General features: G+C 50.8%; 6 protein-coding genes across 6 annotated transcripts; 3 read left to right on the forward strand and 3 right to left on the reverse strand.

Moving 5' to 3' along the window:
* Positions 1–662: 662 nt before the first annotated feature.
* N7509_008573 (M28 family metallopeptidase) lies at positions 663–3299 on the forward strand (the record flags this gene model as incomplete). The annotated part of the gene is made up of 2 exons (XM_056633210.1): positions 663–3056; positions 3117–3299. The coding sequence occupies 2 exons, from the start codon at positions 663–665 to the stop codon at positions 3297–3299; spliced, it is 2577 nt and encodes an 858-aa protein (XP_056483830.1).
* Positions 3300–4388: 1089 nt separating this feature from the next.
* On the forward strand, positions 4389–5380 carry N7509_008574 (acetate uptake transporter family protein; the record flags this gene model as incomplete). Its single annotated transcript, XM_056633211.1, has 4 exons — positions 4389–4738; positions 4805–5003; positions 5052–5220; positions 5277–5380. The coding sequence occupies 4 exons, from the start codon at positions 4389–4391 to the stop codon at positions 5378–5380; spliced, it is 822 nt and encodes a 273-aa protein (XP_056483831.1).
* A 173-nt stretch (positions 5381–5553) lies between these two features.
* Positions 5554–7726, reverse strand: N7509_008575 (uncharacterized protein; the record flags this gene model as incomplete). Its single annotated transcript, XM_056633212.1, has 5 exons — positions 5554–5943; positions 6007–6295; positions 6367–6751; positions 6801–7507; positions 7569–7726. The coding sequence occupies 5 exons, from the start codon at positions 7724–7726 to the stop codon at positions 5554–5556; spliced, it is 1929 nt and encodes a 642-aa protein (XP_056483832.1).
* A 264-nt stretch (positions 7727–7990) lies between these two features.
* N7509_008576 (alpha-keto acid decarboxylase family protein) lies at positions 7991–9715 on the forward strand (the record flags this gene model as incomplete). The annotated part of the gene is made up of 1 exon (XM_056633213.1): positions 7991–9715. One exon carries the CDS (start codon positions 7991–7993, stop codon positions 9713–9715), a length of 1725 nt encoding a protein of 574 aa, XP_056483833.1.
* A 501-nt stretch (positions 9716–10216) lies between these two features.
* On the reverse strand, positions 10217–13643 carry N7509_008577 (DUF1765 domain-containing protein; the record flags this gene model as incomplete). Its single annotated transcript, XM_056633214.1, is given in 4 exon segments — positions 10217–11201; positions 11254–11749; positions 11761–12830; positions 12883–13643. Coding segments are annotated over 4 exon segments (3312 nt in total), but the record flags the coding sequence as incomplete, so codon positions are not given.
* A 3244-nt stretch (positions 13644–16887) lies between these two features.
* N7509_008578 (ATP synthase subunit H) lies at positions 16888–17483 on the reverse strand (the record flags this gene model as incomplete). Its single annotated transcript, XM_056633215.1, has 3 exons — positions 16888–17214; positions 17320–17395; positions 17457–17483. The coding sequence occupies 3 exons, from the start codon at positions 17481–17483 to the stop codon at positions 16949–16951; spliced, it is 369 nt and encodes a 122-aa protein (XP_056483835.1). The 3' UTR covers positions 16888–16948.
* Positions 17484–17691: the final 208 nt, after the last annotated feature.

Raw genomic sequence — 17691 nt, forward strand, 5'->3', positions numbered from 1 at the left:
GTGGATCGCCCACATGGTGACATCCGCCATTTCCGCGTGGCCTCAGGTCATATAACATCAGTGGCGGTCCGGTGTAGAAATGACTGGTTTGCGGTCATCTGTGTATGTGCTGTGTTTGTGTCTGTGTCTGTGTACAGTATGCCTGTTCCTGTCCTGTACCTGTGAGTGGACCAAACACTTTTGGTCCCCATAATTGGGCAGCGCCGGGAAGTGATCGCCCTGGAGTAGGTCGGTCTAACTAACGGAGTATGCAATGTCTGGACTTGGACAATCCAATGTCCAGTCTGGATGTAGACTTCATTTCCCTCCCTCTCTCTGGTGAGGTGATTGTCCAGAGTAGAAGGGGAATATCGTGGTTGTTAAAAGGAGATCAGTGAGGAGTGGCATTGGCACAGGCACAGGCAGTGACATTGATTGGTCTTGGCTGGCAACCACCTTCTCCTTCTCCTCCTCCGCCTCTCCCTCCGCCTCCTCTTCCATCTCCATCTCCATCTCTCCTCCCCCCCCCCCCCTGTCTCTCTCTAGAATCTATCTACTCCGTACATTCACTTCCCTCTGGGATCATGTCGCTCACTCTTTCCATCTAAATCATATCATGATCGACCAGTTCCCATCCGTGTCCTTCGCTTGTCACGGCTCCACCTGGGAGTCTACAATTCAACATGGGCGACGATAAGTTCGACTACCAAGCTCTCCCCATCCCCACCTACGAAGAAGCCACACAGCCATCCTCCTCGCGATCCAATCTCGATGAAGGCAGTGAAACCGAACGACAGGGTCTGCTTGATCACAATACTTCCCATTACCAACCGCCCACCGTCGAATCCGTCCGGAACAGCCTCGATGATCTCGCCTCCTCCATCTCGGGCTCGGCTCGGGGATCGCTGGACGAACTGCGGAGGGAAGTCGATCAGATGGAAGTCGATGACTCCGCTCATGCTTCCTCAAGTTCTCGTACCCAACTCCGACAGCGGTTCTCGAAACGCTTCTCCAGTCTGACGCGAACCCTCTCCGCAATTCAACGGCCCCTGCAACGATACCTCCCGAGCCTCCCGCGATTCACCCGCCCAACCATCGATCTGAGTAATGCACGAGAACGCTTCCGCGACCAAGGCTGTATCATGGTCCTCCGAATGTTTGCCCTGCTGCTCGTCGTCTCCTTGGTATACGTATTCTTCATCGGCGACATCTTCAATCTCAATAGCCGGATGGTCATGGGTCAGTCGTACAGCGCGTCCTCCGTCGAGAACTTCATTCAGGGCCATATCAACGAGACAAACATCATCGAGAATCTGAAGCGGGTCACGGGCTTTGCTCACATCGCGGGTACCAAGGGTAGCTACGTCCTCTCGGAGTGGATCGAGCAGGAGATGCATAGCGCGGGGTTCGATGAGATCCAGCGGGAGGAATTCCAAGTTTATCTCAACTACCCTCGCGAAGATGGTCGCAAGCTGGCGATCATCGATCCGCCTCAACTGATCTGGGAAGCGACTCTCGAGGAAAACGACTCGGAAACCCCGGTATTCCACGGCCATTCCAAGTCAGGAAACGTTACCGGCCCCTTAGTATACGCCAACTTTGGCTCCCGCGAAGACTTCCAATTACTCGCCGACCGAGGTATCTCATTAAATGGCTCTATCGCTCTCGTTCGTTACTACGGAACTCAACCGGATCGTGCACTGAAGATCAAATCGGCCGAGCTCGCTGGCGCGGCAGGCTGTATCATATACTCCGATCCGTCCCAGGACGGTTTTGTCAATGGCCCAGCTTACCCGAAGGGTCGCTATATGCCCACAGATGGCGTTCAAAGGGGCGGTGTCAGCCTGATGTCTCAGGTTGTCGGTGACGTGCTAACCCCCGGTTACGCGTCCACCCCAGAAGAGAAGGACAGGATGTCTCCGGCAGATAGTCCTGCCTTGGTACAAATTCCAAGTCTGCCCATCTCCTGGCGCGATGCACAAAGACTTCTTCAATCTCTAGAAGGCCATGGCTCTAAGGTCCCGAAGAAATGGGTTGGCGGGGTCCCCAAGATTCAAGGCTGGTGGACAGGGGACCAGGACTCCCCGACCGTTCATCTAATGAATCTGCAGGATGAAGAAGAACGACAGCCAATTTACAATATCCATGGCAAAATCCTTGGACTGGAGGAGCAAGATAAGAAGATCATCATCGGAAACCACCGAGACTCGTGGTGCTTGGGTAGTGTTGATCCAGGCAGTGGCACCGCCGTCTTCATGGAGCTCATTCGCGTCTTTGGTGAGCTGCTCGTCTACGGATGGCGGCCATTGCGGACCATCGAGTTCGTCAGCTGGGACGGTGAGGAGTATAATCTCATCGGTTCCACTGAGCACGTGGAGAAGGAAGTGGACGAGCTCCGCGCCAACGCCTACGCCTATCTCAACGTAGATGTGGGCGTGTCAGGCCCCAACTTCCGAGTCGCAGGGTCGCCGGTCTTCGAGCACACCGTGATGTCGATCTTGAATCGTATCTCCGATCCATTTGCCAATAAGACACTGAAGGATATCTGGGATGAAAAGAACCAAAAGATCGATCCTCTTGGCGCCGGTAGTGACTATGTCGCTTTCCAAGACATTGCCGGCACTTCGAGCATCGACTTTGGATTCGAGGGGGAACCCTTCCCGTACCACAGCTGCTATGAATCATTTGATTGGATGTCAAATTTTGGTGACCCTGGCTTCGAGTACCACAAGCTTCTCGCCCAGTTCTGGGGTCTTCTCCTGCTGGATCTTTCGGAGAATCCCATGCTCCCCTTCGACATGGAAGCTTATGGACGATATGTGACCGGCTGGGTGAAGGATTTGGATGAATTCGCTAAATCTAAGAAAGCGAACGTCAATACGAAGAGAATGCATGAGGCTGCAGCAACTCTAGAGGCCAATGCCGCCCAGTTCCAGGAATGGACTCGCGTATGGCATGATAGTGTGTGGGGCTCTGGTGGCTATGAAAGTAATGTCATGGCCATTCAACGAGTGAACCACAATATGCAGATGGCTAGCTTCGATACCCATCTATTGGATCTAGCCGATGGCGGTGGTGTAAGTTTTGGATCGATTGCTTCCCCCCTGAAGCCTAAGCTAATAAACGTGTGAATGCAGATTCCCAATCGCACTCAATTCCGACATGTCGTCTTCGGACCCGAACTCTGGGCTGGATACGATGCCTCAATCTTCCCCGCCATTCGGGACAGTATCAACACAGGCAATTGGTCGCTCGCCCAGTATTGGATCGATCGGGTTGCTGACACAGTTGACCTTGCTAGCGGCAAGCTCTTGTCCTAGTTGTAATTTACATTTTTCCCTTTGCTACGACCACCTCACACCCTCTTCTTTCCTCTTGTGCATACCCCTTACGCTTTGGTCACACTCCTTCGCCTTTTCTGTTCGCATCTCCCGTCCATGTCCAACTCGAGCATTGTACAGCCTAGCTCGACTGGACCCCCTCTCATCCTCATCTTCCCCACCTTTGCATATTTGGAAAGCTTCCACCTTTTTCTTTGGCGTGTCATATACCAATGGGGCTTCTTTGTATTATTTTGATAGCGGCGACACTAGATCTCTGCTTGAATTGAATAAGTACACTCATCGAGAAACGTGCAGCTGGAACGATGCCGCCTACGTAGATATTGGCCTCTCCCTCATTCGCAAAGGTCCATTTAGACTTGGAACTCAAGACAGGGATTAGCTAGAGACTGGGCAACCAAGGCCCACAAGACCCAATACCCCTCGACCAAGGATATAAGATTCAAATCGGCTCAAATATTCGGCAACAATTAAGTTTCCACGGGATGTCCACTGTTGTCGGAACACCCCCCAAGAAATACCGAGGTCGACTCCGATCCCCACCAAACCAACTCTATTGCATCAACCATCTACGGTTCCAAATCCTCACTGCCCACTCATCTGGGGTTTCTCCGCATTTCCCCAAGCTAGGGTCTCCGCAGATCTTCGTTCGCGGTGGATCATTCGCCCCCTAATTTTCAAGATCTGTGCTCCTCCATGACGCCGCTATTTGGACCTACGGTCGTACGGAAGCTGTTTCTAGCTCCAATAGTTTGAATTGATGGTATAATTTTGGGGTTATTGGGGTCTTTAAAATTGATTTGGTTCAAGTTTGCGACTCTCATTGGTTTTCTGGTGACGAGGGGACCACTTGCGTATTTGCGTGTCGCGGACCAGAGGAGGTTGATTCCGTACTCGTAGGGATGTTTATAAAGGTTGAAGAAGTTGGACTCTCAATTGAATAACAAGTCAACTTTGATTTATCCTGTCTCGACCGGATACCAGCCCTCCGCCATTTTCTTTTCTTTTACCTCTTTTTCTCCCTTGTATCTTTCCATTCAATCCCAATCCCCTATACAACTATTCACCATGGCATCCAATAATGCCAAATACAACACAACCAAGCCCCTGAATAACCTTTCTGCCTCCGATTCAAACACAGACGATGTTGACATCGGTCGGTATGGCCCATTATCCCACATCAACACCGCCGAAAGTCGTCTTCCAGCATTCGGTGGCGAATTCCAACCAGGTCTATACAAGAATCCCAAGAACCGCAAGGTCGCGAATCCCGCCCCGTTGGGACTGTGCGGCTTCGCCTTGACGACTTTTGTCCTGGGATGTGTCCAGATGGATGTGCGCGGTGTGAATAAGCCTAATATGATCGTTGGCCCTGCCTTGGCATATGGTGGATTAGTTCAACTTCTTGCTGGAATGTGGTAAGTTTTCACAACGCGAGATGATTTGAAAAAAGCACATCGTCTGACATCAATTCTCCTCAAAAGGGAAATGGCCATTGGGAATACATTCGGTGCCACTGTGCTCTCCTCGTATGGAGGATTCTGGATGTCTCTTGCGATTACTTTCATCCCGGGTGGATTCAATATTGAAGGAGCTCTCATTGAAGCCGACAATGGCTCGCCGATTATGTTTTACAATGCATTTGCGATATACCTAATGGTTTGCCTCTCCTATGACCTACTAGTACGATCTGTCGTGGGGCGCAGAGCAAAATCAGCTAATTCTCACCAGGGCTGGTTCATCTTTACCTTCCTGATTATGTTATGCACGGTTAAATCCACCGTGGCATTCTTCTCTCTCTTCTTCTTTGTCGACCTTGCTATCCTACTCATTGCTCTGGGGTACTTTTCCCGACCGTGGAAGGACTTCCAAACTCCAAGCTTCTTGAAGCTGGTGGATTGTTTGCCCTTCTCGGTGCCTTCCTGGCTTGGTACAATGCCCTTGCTGGAATCGCAGATAGCAGTAACAGCTTCTTCCTTGTCCCTGTTATTCACTTCCCGTGGTCGGAAAAGAAGCGAAATGAGAGAAGGGCTAGCAAGCAGGACAGCAGCAATGCTTAATGATCTTCTAAATCTCAGCGGCAAGCCCTGGAGGCGCTAGGATCTAGTTAGCGACTCGGATGGGACATGGATACCTGTTAATAAGTGATGAGCTATGGTAGCTGAAATGACATTTTATTTGATTATTCATACAAATTTAAATTTGGGTATCATGTTCTCAAGGCCTCCTACAACTATACATTAGGCAACGGAGGATCAATCGCCAATAGAGACGGATGGTCTGCCAAGCTCTGCCAGAATCCAGCTTCATAGTCCCACAGATCTTGGCTCAAAAGCGCAGCCCAATCCTCATTCCCATCATCATGGCCAGCTTCAAGCGCCGGGGGCGGTACCGAATCCGAATGAAAAGAGTCCAAAAATCGTTGGATGGTTTGCGTCGCGCGAGATAGCAATGCGAAGTTTGGATCTCCGGATCTCACTATGGTCCCGATTTGGACCTCGGCCACGAAGACACTCAGATCTCGGAGAATCTTGGTACGCGAAATGCTTTGCGTAGCGTGGGACTGTTGTTTCAGTAATGCAAGAAGGATAATCCCTGCTGCTGGAAGTCCGTAGTACGCGACCTAGTTCAGAGTTCAATAAAGAATGGCCAGGGCAATATGCATTTCACGACGGGAAAGACATACCTTCCATATCAATCCGGTTCCGGAGTTTGTCAGCTGATCACGAAGAAGAATGGCCTCTACCACAAGAGCCAGCATCTGCCCTGCGGTCTCGATAATGGGGATATCCGGTTCCGTCATGGTATTGAGGAGCAATAGGCGGAGTAAGAAGAGAACATGGAGATGATTGAGGCGTACATGCGCGAGAAAGTCTCGCTCAAAGGGACTCCCGACGCACTGCTTGAGACTACTCTCGAGCCGGAAGTGATTCGGTAGAGCCTTCCACTGTTCCTCAGCTTTGTGCTGGATTTCACTGTTAAGGAGCTTAGTTAGTTTTTGGTTGATCTTTTTATTCCCCGCCGTCGATTCAATGAGGAGACCTACCTAGCCTTTGCAACGCAAGAAGCGTCGCTTTTATCCTGGAGAAGCTCCCATATCTCTTCCTTGAGCGAAGCACAAAGTGCCGACCAGCGTGTATCGGCTCGATATCCCACTGTGGTATCAGGGTCCCAATCATTAGTGCTGCCATTTAATCGCGCATTCAAATCACAAGATGGAATCTGAAAGTGGCAAAAGCGCTTGTTCATCCTTGGCGGTCGACCTAGGAAAATACCAATATTCTTATCTGCAGAGTAGATTCGAGCAAAGGCCGCTTTGCGCAGATCTACAAGAAATGGCGGTATGCCCGTTTTGGCCTGAGTATTCTCATGGTAGCCGAGAGCGAAGGTCGAGGAGATGACGTCGCCAAGTTTACGCCATGAATGATAGCCTTGTTTGGTTAGTTGATAGTTGGAGCCAACGGACTAAAAAAGACTTACTTTGATCACCGTCGACATATGAGTGAACGATGAAATTTTCGTATTGCACAATTAACTGCAGATCATTGAGGCAGTCTAGCGAGAGCGATATCTCTAGAGAGAAATCACACAACTTCGTAGCCAACCGGCGAAGAGTATACTGTTGCTCTTCGGTTGTATAAAGAGCCGGGAAAAAAGGGACGTCAATTGTCGCACGACTCACTGCCGCGAAGAAGATCCCGAGGGTCTCCCATCGAGCATAGTGATCTAAAAATTGGCTCGAAAAGCCGGCAAGATCGGTAGATGCGTCGAACTGCAATGGGCGTGCCGAATTTTGCAACAGTCGCCTCGCATAGACTAGATGCCAGCTCTCGTCGTGTGATTCAAATAATTGGCTGACGCTTTCAGCGCATTGAGCGACAAAGGGCTCTGCGAGTGCAAGGTTTGTGCCTTTTGCCAGCCAGAACTCCACCAATTCTTTCATGGACAATAATGAATACAGGGTCAGCAGATGTTTCAAGACATCTGCCCCCTGTAGCAATAAATGATTGTCGCCAATCCATGGTTCGGTTCCAACTTCAGGGCCTACAGCATGAGACCCAGCGCTGTGGTCGTCTGGAGTGATGTGCTTGAAAATTGCAGCATGGCTGGATAGTCCCAAATACCCAGGATTGGGGTATGGGTTACGCCTAGGGCTGTAAGATGGTGATGGGTCGGGAGATTTCAAGCTGATTGAATGTCAATATATAATATCTAAGTAAAATGAACAGTTTCACGAATACTCCTCACATTGGCTTTTCAATTCTCCGACGCTTGAACGGTGCAGTGCGGTAGATGCACACACCTTGGGTGGCCTGGCAGCGCGAGCAGACTGGTTGCTGGTGGTCGCAAGCCAACTTGGACTTACGACAGGCCTCGCAGGCCGCCAGTCGCGACGCCATGACCATTGGCTGCTTTCTCCGCAGGGTAAGGGAGTCGAGTCAGTGGCACTCGCACTTCATTCGGCGTGCGGCTACCGACGGCTCGGCGATAAAAGAGTTGGAGAAGAGAGTCAGGGAGGGGGACTGCCAGTGGTTGGTCACTGGAAACTTGAAAGGCGGGAAAGCGGGGCGGCCGCGGTATAAAACCAACAGCGGACTAGACGCCGCTCCAGACCTTCCTTACTACAACTACTCTTCTATACAACACATTATCATAAATATCCCACTACTATGGCCTCCGATACTGTCAAGTTGGGGGATTACCTCTTCACTCGTCTACTTCAGCTCGGTGTCACCGACATCTTTGGTGTCCCAGGTGACTACAACCTGCGCCTGTTGGACTATGTTGTCCCCGCCGGCCTGCATTGGGTGGGAAATTGTAATGAGCTCAATGCTGCGTATGCCGCCGATGGTTATGGTCGTATCAAGGGTCTGTCAGCTCTCGTCACAACCTTTGGAGTTGGCGAATTATCTGCCGCCAACGGTATCGCAGGTGCTTATGGAGAGAGATCACCTGTCGTTCATATTGTCGGCACGCCACCTCGCCCACTTCAAAGTACACGGGCGTTGATGCATCATACTTTCTCTGATGGAGAGTACGGTCGTTTCTCTGCCATGGCAATTCATATCACTGCGGCTCAGACCAAAGTGACGGATACAACCACAGCCCCAGACAAAATCGACTGGATTCTGCAACAGGCGCTGTACCACCAGCGTCCTGTATATATTGAGATTCCGGATGATATGCCGGATCTTCCTGTTTCATCTGCCAATCTCAAGTCTTCTACAATCCGTGTTCAGTCTGCCCTAAGCCCTCCCCACGAATCCAAAGTTATCAGCCGGATCTTGGAGCGTCTTTACAGTGCTCAACGCCCATTCATCCTCGTGGATGGCGAGAGCCGATCACTCGGAATCTTGGACCAGCTTGATACCCTGATTCAAAAGACCAATTGGCCTACTTGGACCACTGTCTTCGGAAAGGGCCTCGTCAATGAATCACACCCGAACGTGTATGGTCTGTACGCGGCAGCATTCGGCGACAAGCCAGCTCAAGAGTACTTCGAAGCCGCCGATTTAATCTTGACATTTGGCCCACACTACAGCGATACGAACAGCTACTTCTGGACGACAGTTCCAAAGGATGCAGTCGCCATTTCATTCAAAGACGACACTATCCAAATCGAAAGCGACACCTACCGAGACATGTCCGCCAGCAGCGTCCTAACCAAGGTCCTACATTCATTAGACAACACCCGCACAACCCAAGTCACCGGCCCTCCGAAGGTTGAAGTTACCACAAGCGATATTCAAGACAGCGACATAATCGCCCAAAATAACTTCTACCGCCTCGTCAACCCCATCTTCCGCGAAAATGACATCGTCCTCGCAGAGACCGGCACAGCCTCCTACGGCGGCCGCCACTGCAAATTACCCCCCAACTCCCGATTCTTTACCGCCGTCACCTGGCTTTCAATCGGATACATGCTCCCGGCTACACTTGGCGCAGCCCTTGCAAAGCGAAGCCTGAATCAAGCAACCGGTGCCTCGAACCAGACGATTCTAATCACCGGCGAGGGAAGTCTCCAGATGACCGCGCAGGAAATTAGCGTTATGATCAAGGAGAAGTTGAATATTCTGATATTCATCATTAATAATGAAGGGTACACCATTGAACGGGTCATTCATGGCCGGAAGCAGGCATACAATGATGTGCCTTTCTGGCGACACACTCAGGCACTGAACTACTTCGGCGCGGACGAGGATCAGATCGCGAATAGTGTCTTCACTGCGCGGACCTGCGGTGAGCTGCAGGAGGTGCTGAAGAATGAGCGTGTGCACAGTGGAACTGGATTACGGTTGGTTGAAGTTGCAATGGACAGGGAAGATGTGCAGGGTCCCCTGCTCTATCTGTTGAACAAGCAAATTGCCGAGGAGAAGGCCGCAGCAACGAGCTAAACTAAGCAAGACTGGGATATCAACTTGATAGCAATGGGTCATCTATTTTCTCTAGCTAAGATCTACAAATAATAGAAATTGAAACTGGTAGATTTCGAAGTGAATTTTTTTTTAGAATTGCTCGGTGTCTCACTATGATTACCACGGCCAAAAGTGTGCAGTTCGCTCCAAGAACAAAGAGAAAAAAAGGCTGCAGAAAAATGAGAGTGACAACAAGAACAAGGAAAACCTTGGAATCCAGCCCTGGTAAATAATGGTTTAAAAAAAGGCCCTCAATACGCCATGCCCTATGCCCCATACCCGCGATGCACACGGTGCGGTTTGATGTAGAAAGGAATCAAAAAGAGAAAGAAGAAAAAAAAGCCAAGATTAATACACATGACTTCCCATACCCATTACCAGGCAAAGTCAGAGGCGTCTATATTCGAGCCGTTGGGGGGATCGACTGAACCATGGGTGGTGGCTCTGTCGAGTTTAAGAGTGTGGAATGAATGAACGCCCTTATTTCCGGAAGCTGTCTACTCCTAGACTTGGAGTTTCAACCATGCGGTCAGAAGGAACGCCTTCGTCGCGTCGTCGTGCGAAGAAGCTGTCGCATTCGGAGACAATGTGTGCCCACTCGGCCAACGCACGACCAGCGTATTTGCTGGGCACAAGATGGTCGTAGATAGGTTGGGAGGGTAGTTCGGGGAGAGGTGAGTTTTTGGTCGTCGGTGTCCTGGTCTGGTTATCAGACACGAGAGTTTTGGATGAAGGTTCTGTCGTGGTTTGTTTGATGTTTGTAGTTTCTTCCGGGGTATCGTCATCGCCGGTAGTCTCCTGGGTTGATGTACGCTCGGAGTCTGCGTCGCACTCAGAGGACTTGGAAGGCGAACGCCGGTGCTGGACATGCAGCTGCGATGCCACGGGGAGACACGGCGTAAAGAGGCGCTTGTTTTTGGTGGGCCATTGCGGCCGGTCCATCCATTCTAAGGAGAATTTAAAGAAATATGGCTGATGCGGCGTCTTGGGTCGGATAAGCTCGTCCGTGCTGTTATTTGGTGTCGGCTCGTGCTGCTCCAGGCATCTGCTCTCCGTCATCATTGTAGGCTCAGGGCCTCCACCATCAGACTCGTCCGAGCTGCTGTTGCCTCCACTGCCTTCAAGAGATCTGTTGCTTGACGAACTGCTGAACATGTTCTTAAAAAGTCCCCACCGTCTCTTCGAAGACGTACCATCTGAACCAGTTGAGTCTGAGGAACCAGATCTCCGGTGCGATGTGACCTTTTCCGGTGGAACCGGTGGAACAACACGGTCAAATGAGACGAAAAGATTCACCGGAGATATCTGATTATCGCACCGAATGATGATAATCCGTCGTCCCGGAGCCGGAGTACAAGGGGCAGACGATAGTGGAGCGATGAGCCCGTCTTCTGCCTTGCACTGGAATCCAATATAATACTCCCATACTTGCAATAATCGCTCGGAGAGCATTTCATATATCGTACTAGGACAAAGTTAGTTTCAAATGCCCAAAAGCGGGAATATAGCACACTCACGAATCGATTACCGATGGTTCCCCATTGAACCGGCCCATTCTCCAGCATAGAAGGCGATGGTAATAGGCACGCACCATCGGGCTCCAGTGGTTGAAATAATGAAAGAAAACTGGTTCGTGAAGAAGGAAGTTCAGACAGAGGCTTGCCTTTCTCGCGTCCGTCGTAGTCCAAGTGCCCCAAATGCAATAGATGAAGGAGAACACCCGCACCTCAGTGAGAGAATTATGGCTCTGCATCATTTGCCTGCACACATCCTGCCAAAACGCCCAGTCGAACAATTCTCTTTCAATCGATTGGGCGTACCGTGTAATTATCGGAATGACCTCTTCGACAAAATCGCAGAGCAGGAAGCAAGCATTGTGGTCAAACAAAGATATCCGCTGAGCTGCAATCTTGAGGAGCCCGCAAAATGTCTCTGCGTAGAGTAAGCGAGCTCGATTTGGCTCAGACGATGATTCGGATAAAAAGTCCCTGAGAAGAATAATCAGGCGATTCTCTGCCATAGACCGATGGCCATTCCTGCCACCCCTAGAGGGTGAGAGGAAGCTGAAGGATCTGGTGATTCAATGAAGTCGTCGAAAGTAATCGCTGCTGCATGACTATTGCTCTCGGGTTGGTGGAGTGATTGCTTATAAATTGTGTCCTCAATGACAACAAGTAGCTGTGCCTGTACCAAGAGTAATCCTGGCGCTAAAACCCGCTTGGCTTTCTCGGTCTTGGGAGGGCAATATTCAGCGTATAGAATGTGGATGTACTTGATGAAAACGAAGAACAAATCCGTATCTCGTCCACACCAGCGAGCAATCCATGGACCATGCCAGGGAACGTTAGTGGTGTTTAAGGGCGCCTCGGGCTTTCGGCGTAGGTACCGCAACAAAGGCGCGTGCGAATGGAAGGCTAGAGGTCGAAGAGCCATCGGAAAGCTCAATGCAAGCTCCTGGGTGTACGGTCGCATATTCCCGGCTCTGGATGCCGCCGATTCTGCGAAGATGCGGCGGAAGATGTTTGGTGACGTGTTCCACAGACGAACCAAGATGTCTGCGACACCCGGACAAAAGAAGAAGGCGTACGCGCAAACCTTTCCACAGAATGCCACCAGACTGGCTGGGGCGTGCCTCATAGACATACGTTCCGCCACGAATGCCATTTGAGAAAGGAGGTTCTGGACAAAGATATTCCGGATGTTGTGATGAATCGACTCAACCAAAAAATCAGACCCAGATGAGCCAGATCCTTCGGAAGTCTCCGATACAGAAGTTGACGCGTACTTCAACGAATCCGCTGGTCCGTCGCCCTGCTGTGCTGTAGGAAATGGAATGCGCCACTCTGGCCGAGTCATAATTCCAACCACTGCCTCAAGAAAGACGGGTCTGTCGGTCCCTGATATTGATTGATTGTGTTTCCCATTGAGCATCTCTAGTAGCCCGATCCACCATTTATTGAGGATATTGACCCGGCGATCTAAATCTTCGGGTCGGAGATTCTTGCATGATGCGTGAAGGTGGTGACGGCTGAGGAAAGGGAGGAGCGAGGTACGAATCACATTAGCTTTTAGAGAGCTCGATTTCGATTGGAACCTAGCTTCGGGTTAGCAACGATCAGACCAAAATCTAGTCATATTGGGCATACTTTTGATAATCGGCCTCGAGGCCGCGAAATATGCCCCAGAGCTCGTCCTTCTTCCGCGAATGGTCGGTTGTGTGGCTCGCAAATGCTGCAACATTTTCTGCAGCTCCCTTGGGCATTGGGGGTAGAACCGGGGTGGACACAGATAGAGACGCAGTAAACTTTTCAAACGATGTACGGTGTCGTAATGAGTTTCCAGAAGGGCTATTCGGCGATCCTGGGGTTTCTTCGTTCCCTCCCTTGGCCACCACAGCTACCATGGGCCGCCGTGGTCGTTTGTAGAGAATTGTTCGCTTCCGCGCGGGCAATCCTGAGTCCGAGTCTGTCGCATCTGTTTGACGAGATCCGGACCTCGTCGGTGATTGTTCTTCTGATCTCTGCTTGGCTCTCTTGGCCGAAGGGGACGGTGATCGGGACGAAGATCCCCACGGTTTGCGCGCCAGGCTCACTATCCGCCCCGACATGGTACGGCTCTTAGAAGGGCGGGCTGCCGGTTCTGGCGCTCGGGTCTGTGGTACCTTGGCCGCGCCATCTTGCGCTTCTGAGTCTTTTAGGTCTTCTGACGAGGACAGAGTGAAATGGGATACCGAAACAGGGGGTTTGTTCTTCGAACGGAGAGAGGTCCGGCGTAAAATGTCCTTTCCAGCAGCCACGCTTTCCTTGGTCGGTGACTCTGCCAGGATGGGTACGGCGTAATCGGAGAAGGTTCGTCTCAAGGGCGGTTGGGGGGGTTTGGGCGGCTGTTTGGCTAGGGAGGTCTGTGTAACTGGCGGCGCGAGAGATTAAGGAATTCTCGTCATCGTTCGTATAGCTGGCAGTAGTTGTCGCCTCTGGGGAAGGCGACGACATTGTCTTGAGAAAGGGAAGCGCTCAGAGAAACAGCTGTCGAAGTGCGGACATTTCCCCCCGGAGGCACCGCAGACTTGTGAGAATGTGTTAGGCGTCGAAGAAGGCCAGCTCCTCCATGCACACCGAAGCGAATCTCAACAGGCAGATCCTCAGACGCGCTGCATTGCAAGGTGGAGACTACGGCGCACGGCAAGCGTCCGAACAAGTGTTCCGAGGGCGAAAGATCTCTCAGATGTATTTGACTAGTCACACAGAGACCAAATCTTGTTAATACGTGTGCACACACATCAAATGGAGAGTCGGTCTGAGTAGGGAAGAGATAGGTCGATCCTGTCTGCAACTCTGCGCGAAAGTCCAAGGGCCAATGGAGCGAAAGATCGGCGGAGGAGAGGGGAGGAGTGGATGAGCCGAACAAGGGTCCCTCCTTAGGCTAAGGTATCGGTCTTTCGGGAGGCTTGGGCGGGGAAAGCGGAAGCCAGGGAAGCCAGGTGTGGAAGTGAGGGAGATATAGGACAGAGAAATAATTGAAGGTTGGAGGAAGGGGGTGGGGGAGGTGAAAGGTGAAAGGTGAAAGGTGAAAGGTGAAAGGTGAGAGGTGAGGTGAGAGAGGTTGGAGGTTGGAGGAAGTTTCCAAATTGAAGTGCCAGTGGCAGGACAAAAACAAAAATTATGACGGCACTTTCTAACAAACACTAAAATTATCTAGAGTCCCTAATAATTTGAGGATTATTCTATCTGATTCCTCTTTACAGCCTTCGCCCCTCAGGTGAGACACACTGGGTCACCCTTTTTTATTTGCCCCCCCCACCCTCTCTTCGTCTCTTTATATCTCCAACTCCGTATTGCTCCATTTATTTTCTCTAGCTCCATTTCTCCCTCTTCCTCTTCCTCTCCCTCTTCGCTTTCTCTTTCACAACTCCACTATTGATCCTCCTTTCCAATCCATGGCTCCGCTGTAGCCATCACTCTCGCGTAATCCCAAAACTGCCACAGGTTGCACAAGTCCTGAAAGGCATGAGGATCGTCAAGTCTTGCCAGCCCCGATTGAAAGCTAGGAAAAGACCAATGGCGGCATTTCCGGGTGAAATTGTCCCAAGTGTCCATGTCCATGTCCATGTTCATTTTCATGTCAATATTGACCTGTTACCCGATCCGCCAACCTCCGAGAGGGGGAGGGGGGGGGGCTAACCGTGGATTCATTCCATTCCTTTCCTTTGGTCCGCCTTCTGACATTCTTTTTATGCGTGGAATGCCGCCTCAATGGCACCATCGTCAGCCCTAATCCACACAGGAACAGGGACAACACAGCACTGCAGGCTGAACTTAAGTTCAGCCAACCCTGACTGCCGTAAGATTCTCCCCACGATATTTGTTAGGCAGCCACTGGGCTTGGTACTCGTACTTAGACATTAGCACTGCCCCTTTTATCCAGCGGAGGTATAGGAACAAGATGTCCACTTTTGTAGTCGTTGCAGGGTCCACTCATACCCAGGCAGATTCGCGATCGAATCATGGGGAGTCATGCATGTGAATCGAATCCGGATAGATCAGAAGACCCAACGATCGCAATCGGCTCTGCAGGGGTACCAGTTGGTAGAGGCTTAAATAGTCATGGATGGGCCATGTTATCTAGAGATGAGTTTGGTTTTTGTGCGATTACTCCAGTGCACCCAGAACTCGACGTCAATACGCAAACACTCCCCGCGTCGGTTCCACGTCCACGTCAGGCAGAGTCGTCGAGATGAGCTGTTTGGTCTGCAGGTGTATCAGTAGTTCAACGGTGAAACCCGGCAGAGACGATCTGACCGCCACAGGAGAAATGGTCGAGTTGACATCTGGCGGGAAAAAGCAACAGGGGAAAAATAAGAGAGAGAAAAGCAATATACACATGGGTATGTATATACATACTCATACGTCACCGAATGAACCATGAACTTGAGATCTTCTCCGCAAGGTTCAAGTTTGTACATCAAGTTATGTATAGATAGTCCTTCGCGATGTGCATGGAGCTCCACCACAAACACAAATCCCAAAAAACCCCCCCCGTCTTGAGCCGCATTGAGCGGGTCTGGTGGTTTAATGCTTCATCAAGCCAAAGATTGGGCGATCTGATATCCAATTGGCAAGATGGCCGAGTTGGTCCAAGGCGTCAGGTTAAGGTCAACCTTAACTCCAATTTCCTGATCTCCGCAAGGGGGCGTGGGTTCGAATCCCACTCTTGTCATTACTTTTTGCTTCCATCTACTATCTCTCCTTCAAGAGATTCATAGAGGTATTTCCCCATATCGCTCTGTATACCTCTAAACAGTATCTATCTTTTCTTTTTGCAAAACAAAGTTCCTTATTCCAAGGATCGGACTAAAGTTAGTTTCTCACCTGGGAAATGCAGAATGATATGATCCCGACGGCATTGATCATGCCCCTGGATTCCACCGGAAATGTCACATCAACGATTGTTGATTGTGAATCTCTCAATACAAATTGTCTGACACGTCAGATTTCATGAGGAATGCAATGCTTTCCACGGGTTTCTCTTGCAACGTTGCTATGTACCTGGAGCATACTAGTACGTACATACTGGAGGTGTCAATCCGTGGCAACACCAGTCTTCGGAAGCTCTTCTTCCGAATGAACCCCTCTCTCAATGAGCTATGTATGTACCTGAGCTCGAACGCCTCTTAACGGCCCTCACTTAGACAGATCAATCCGAAGACCTCGCTATTTCAAGACCACCTGGTTTGGTCGTACGCAATCAATTCCGCCGACACATCAGATTCAACGTATTAACCCCCGCCATGGCTTGCATGGCATCATTGGTGACACCAATAACCCAGCCACATATCTATAAGTGGTGTATAGTAAAGATTTCAGAGTACTTATCACATTACAATGATACAAATATGCATTTACAATCTCACAGCCACCCTTGGCAAATGTCTACCAGTCGTATCTCACGAGTGAGTGCCATTGGCGTTCATGCATGCCATGGGAAATACAAGGCAATTCATACCGAAGGACATCGGTATGCAAATGAACAGGTCTCCAGGAAAATACGAAGAGAGAGAAAGACAGATCAGGAACAAAATAAAGATCAATGTTTCAGTGGCCTAATTTACAAACTTCAGGACCCGAGGGGCGGCCAATCTGGTCAATACCAAAGACATGCACAACCGTCCCCTCATATTTCCCCAGACCTTGCCGAAAGAAAAGAAAGGGCAATCTAGTGGGCAGCGGCAGGAGTCTCTTCCTCCTCCTCGAACCAGGACTCTTCGACGGGGGCGGCCTCGCCAGCGGCGGCCTGACCCTCAACCTCAACCTCCTGGCTCTCGTAGGCGGAGAGCTCACCGGCGAGGTTGGCCTCCTCGGGGGAAGCGGGAGCCTGGGGGAGAGCGAACTTCTGGACGTGGGCGTCGGCGTCGCCGGCCTTGATGGGAGTGGGCTTGTAGGCCTTCAGCTCGCGAAGGTAGAGGTCCTGGACAGGGTCGGCTGTGAGGGGTTTCGTCAGTCAATGGGCGCTCAGATATCAAATGCCGACTAGGTGTAGAGAGCAGAGTAGATTGGAAGCTTGTCGAAAAGACGGTGAGAACATACCGCGGCGCACAGCGGAGGTGAGGAAAGTGCGGGCGACGGGGACCTGCTGCCGAGAGACACGGGTGAAGAGGGAGCGCTGAAAGAGGAGGTTCGTGTTAGTCGGTAAAACCTAGCGCAATAGCTGAGGTTCAACTCACCGAAGCGCGGAGAGACTGGGACATCATCTTGACGGTGAGAGTGGTCGCTGAAGCCGAAATAAGAGGGGTGGTGCTCGTCAGGATGGATCTGATTCCGTCGTTCCGTGTCGAACGTTCAAAACGACTTCTGCTCGGACGAACTCGGCTTGGCGTCAACTCACGTGACCTGATCACATGATATCTGGAACATCTGAGTCCGCGCAACCAAATTCACTCTGCCTCTCTTTGTCCCATC

Source organism: Penicillium cosmopolitanum (assembly GCF_028827165.1).
Source record: "Penicillium cosmopolitanum strain IBT 29677 chromosome Unknown utg000009l:1.0-9042332.0:1.0-9050551.0, whole genome shotgun sequence".
Classification (NCBI taxonomy): domain Eukaryota; kingdom Fungi; phylum Ascomycota; class Eurotiomycetes; order Eurotiales; family Aspergillaceae; genus Penicillium; species Penicillium cosmopolitanum.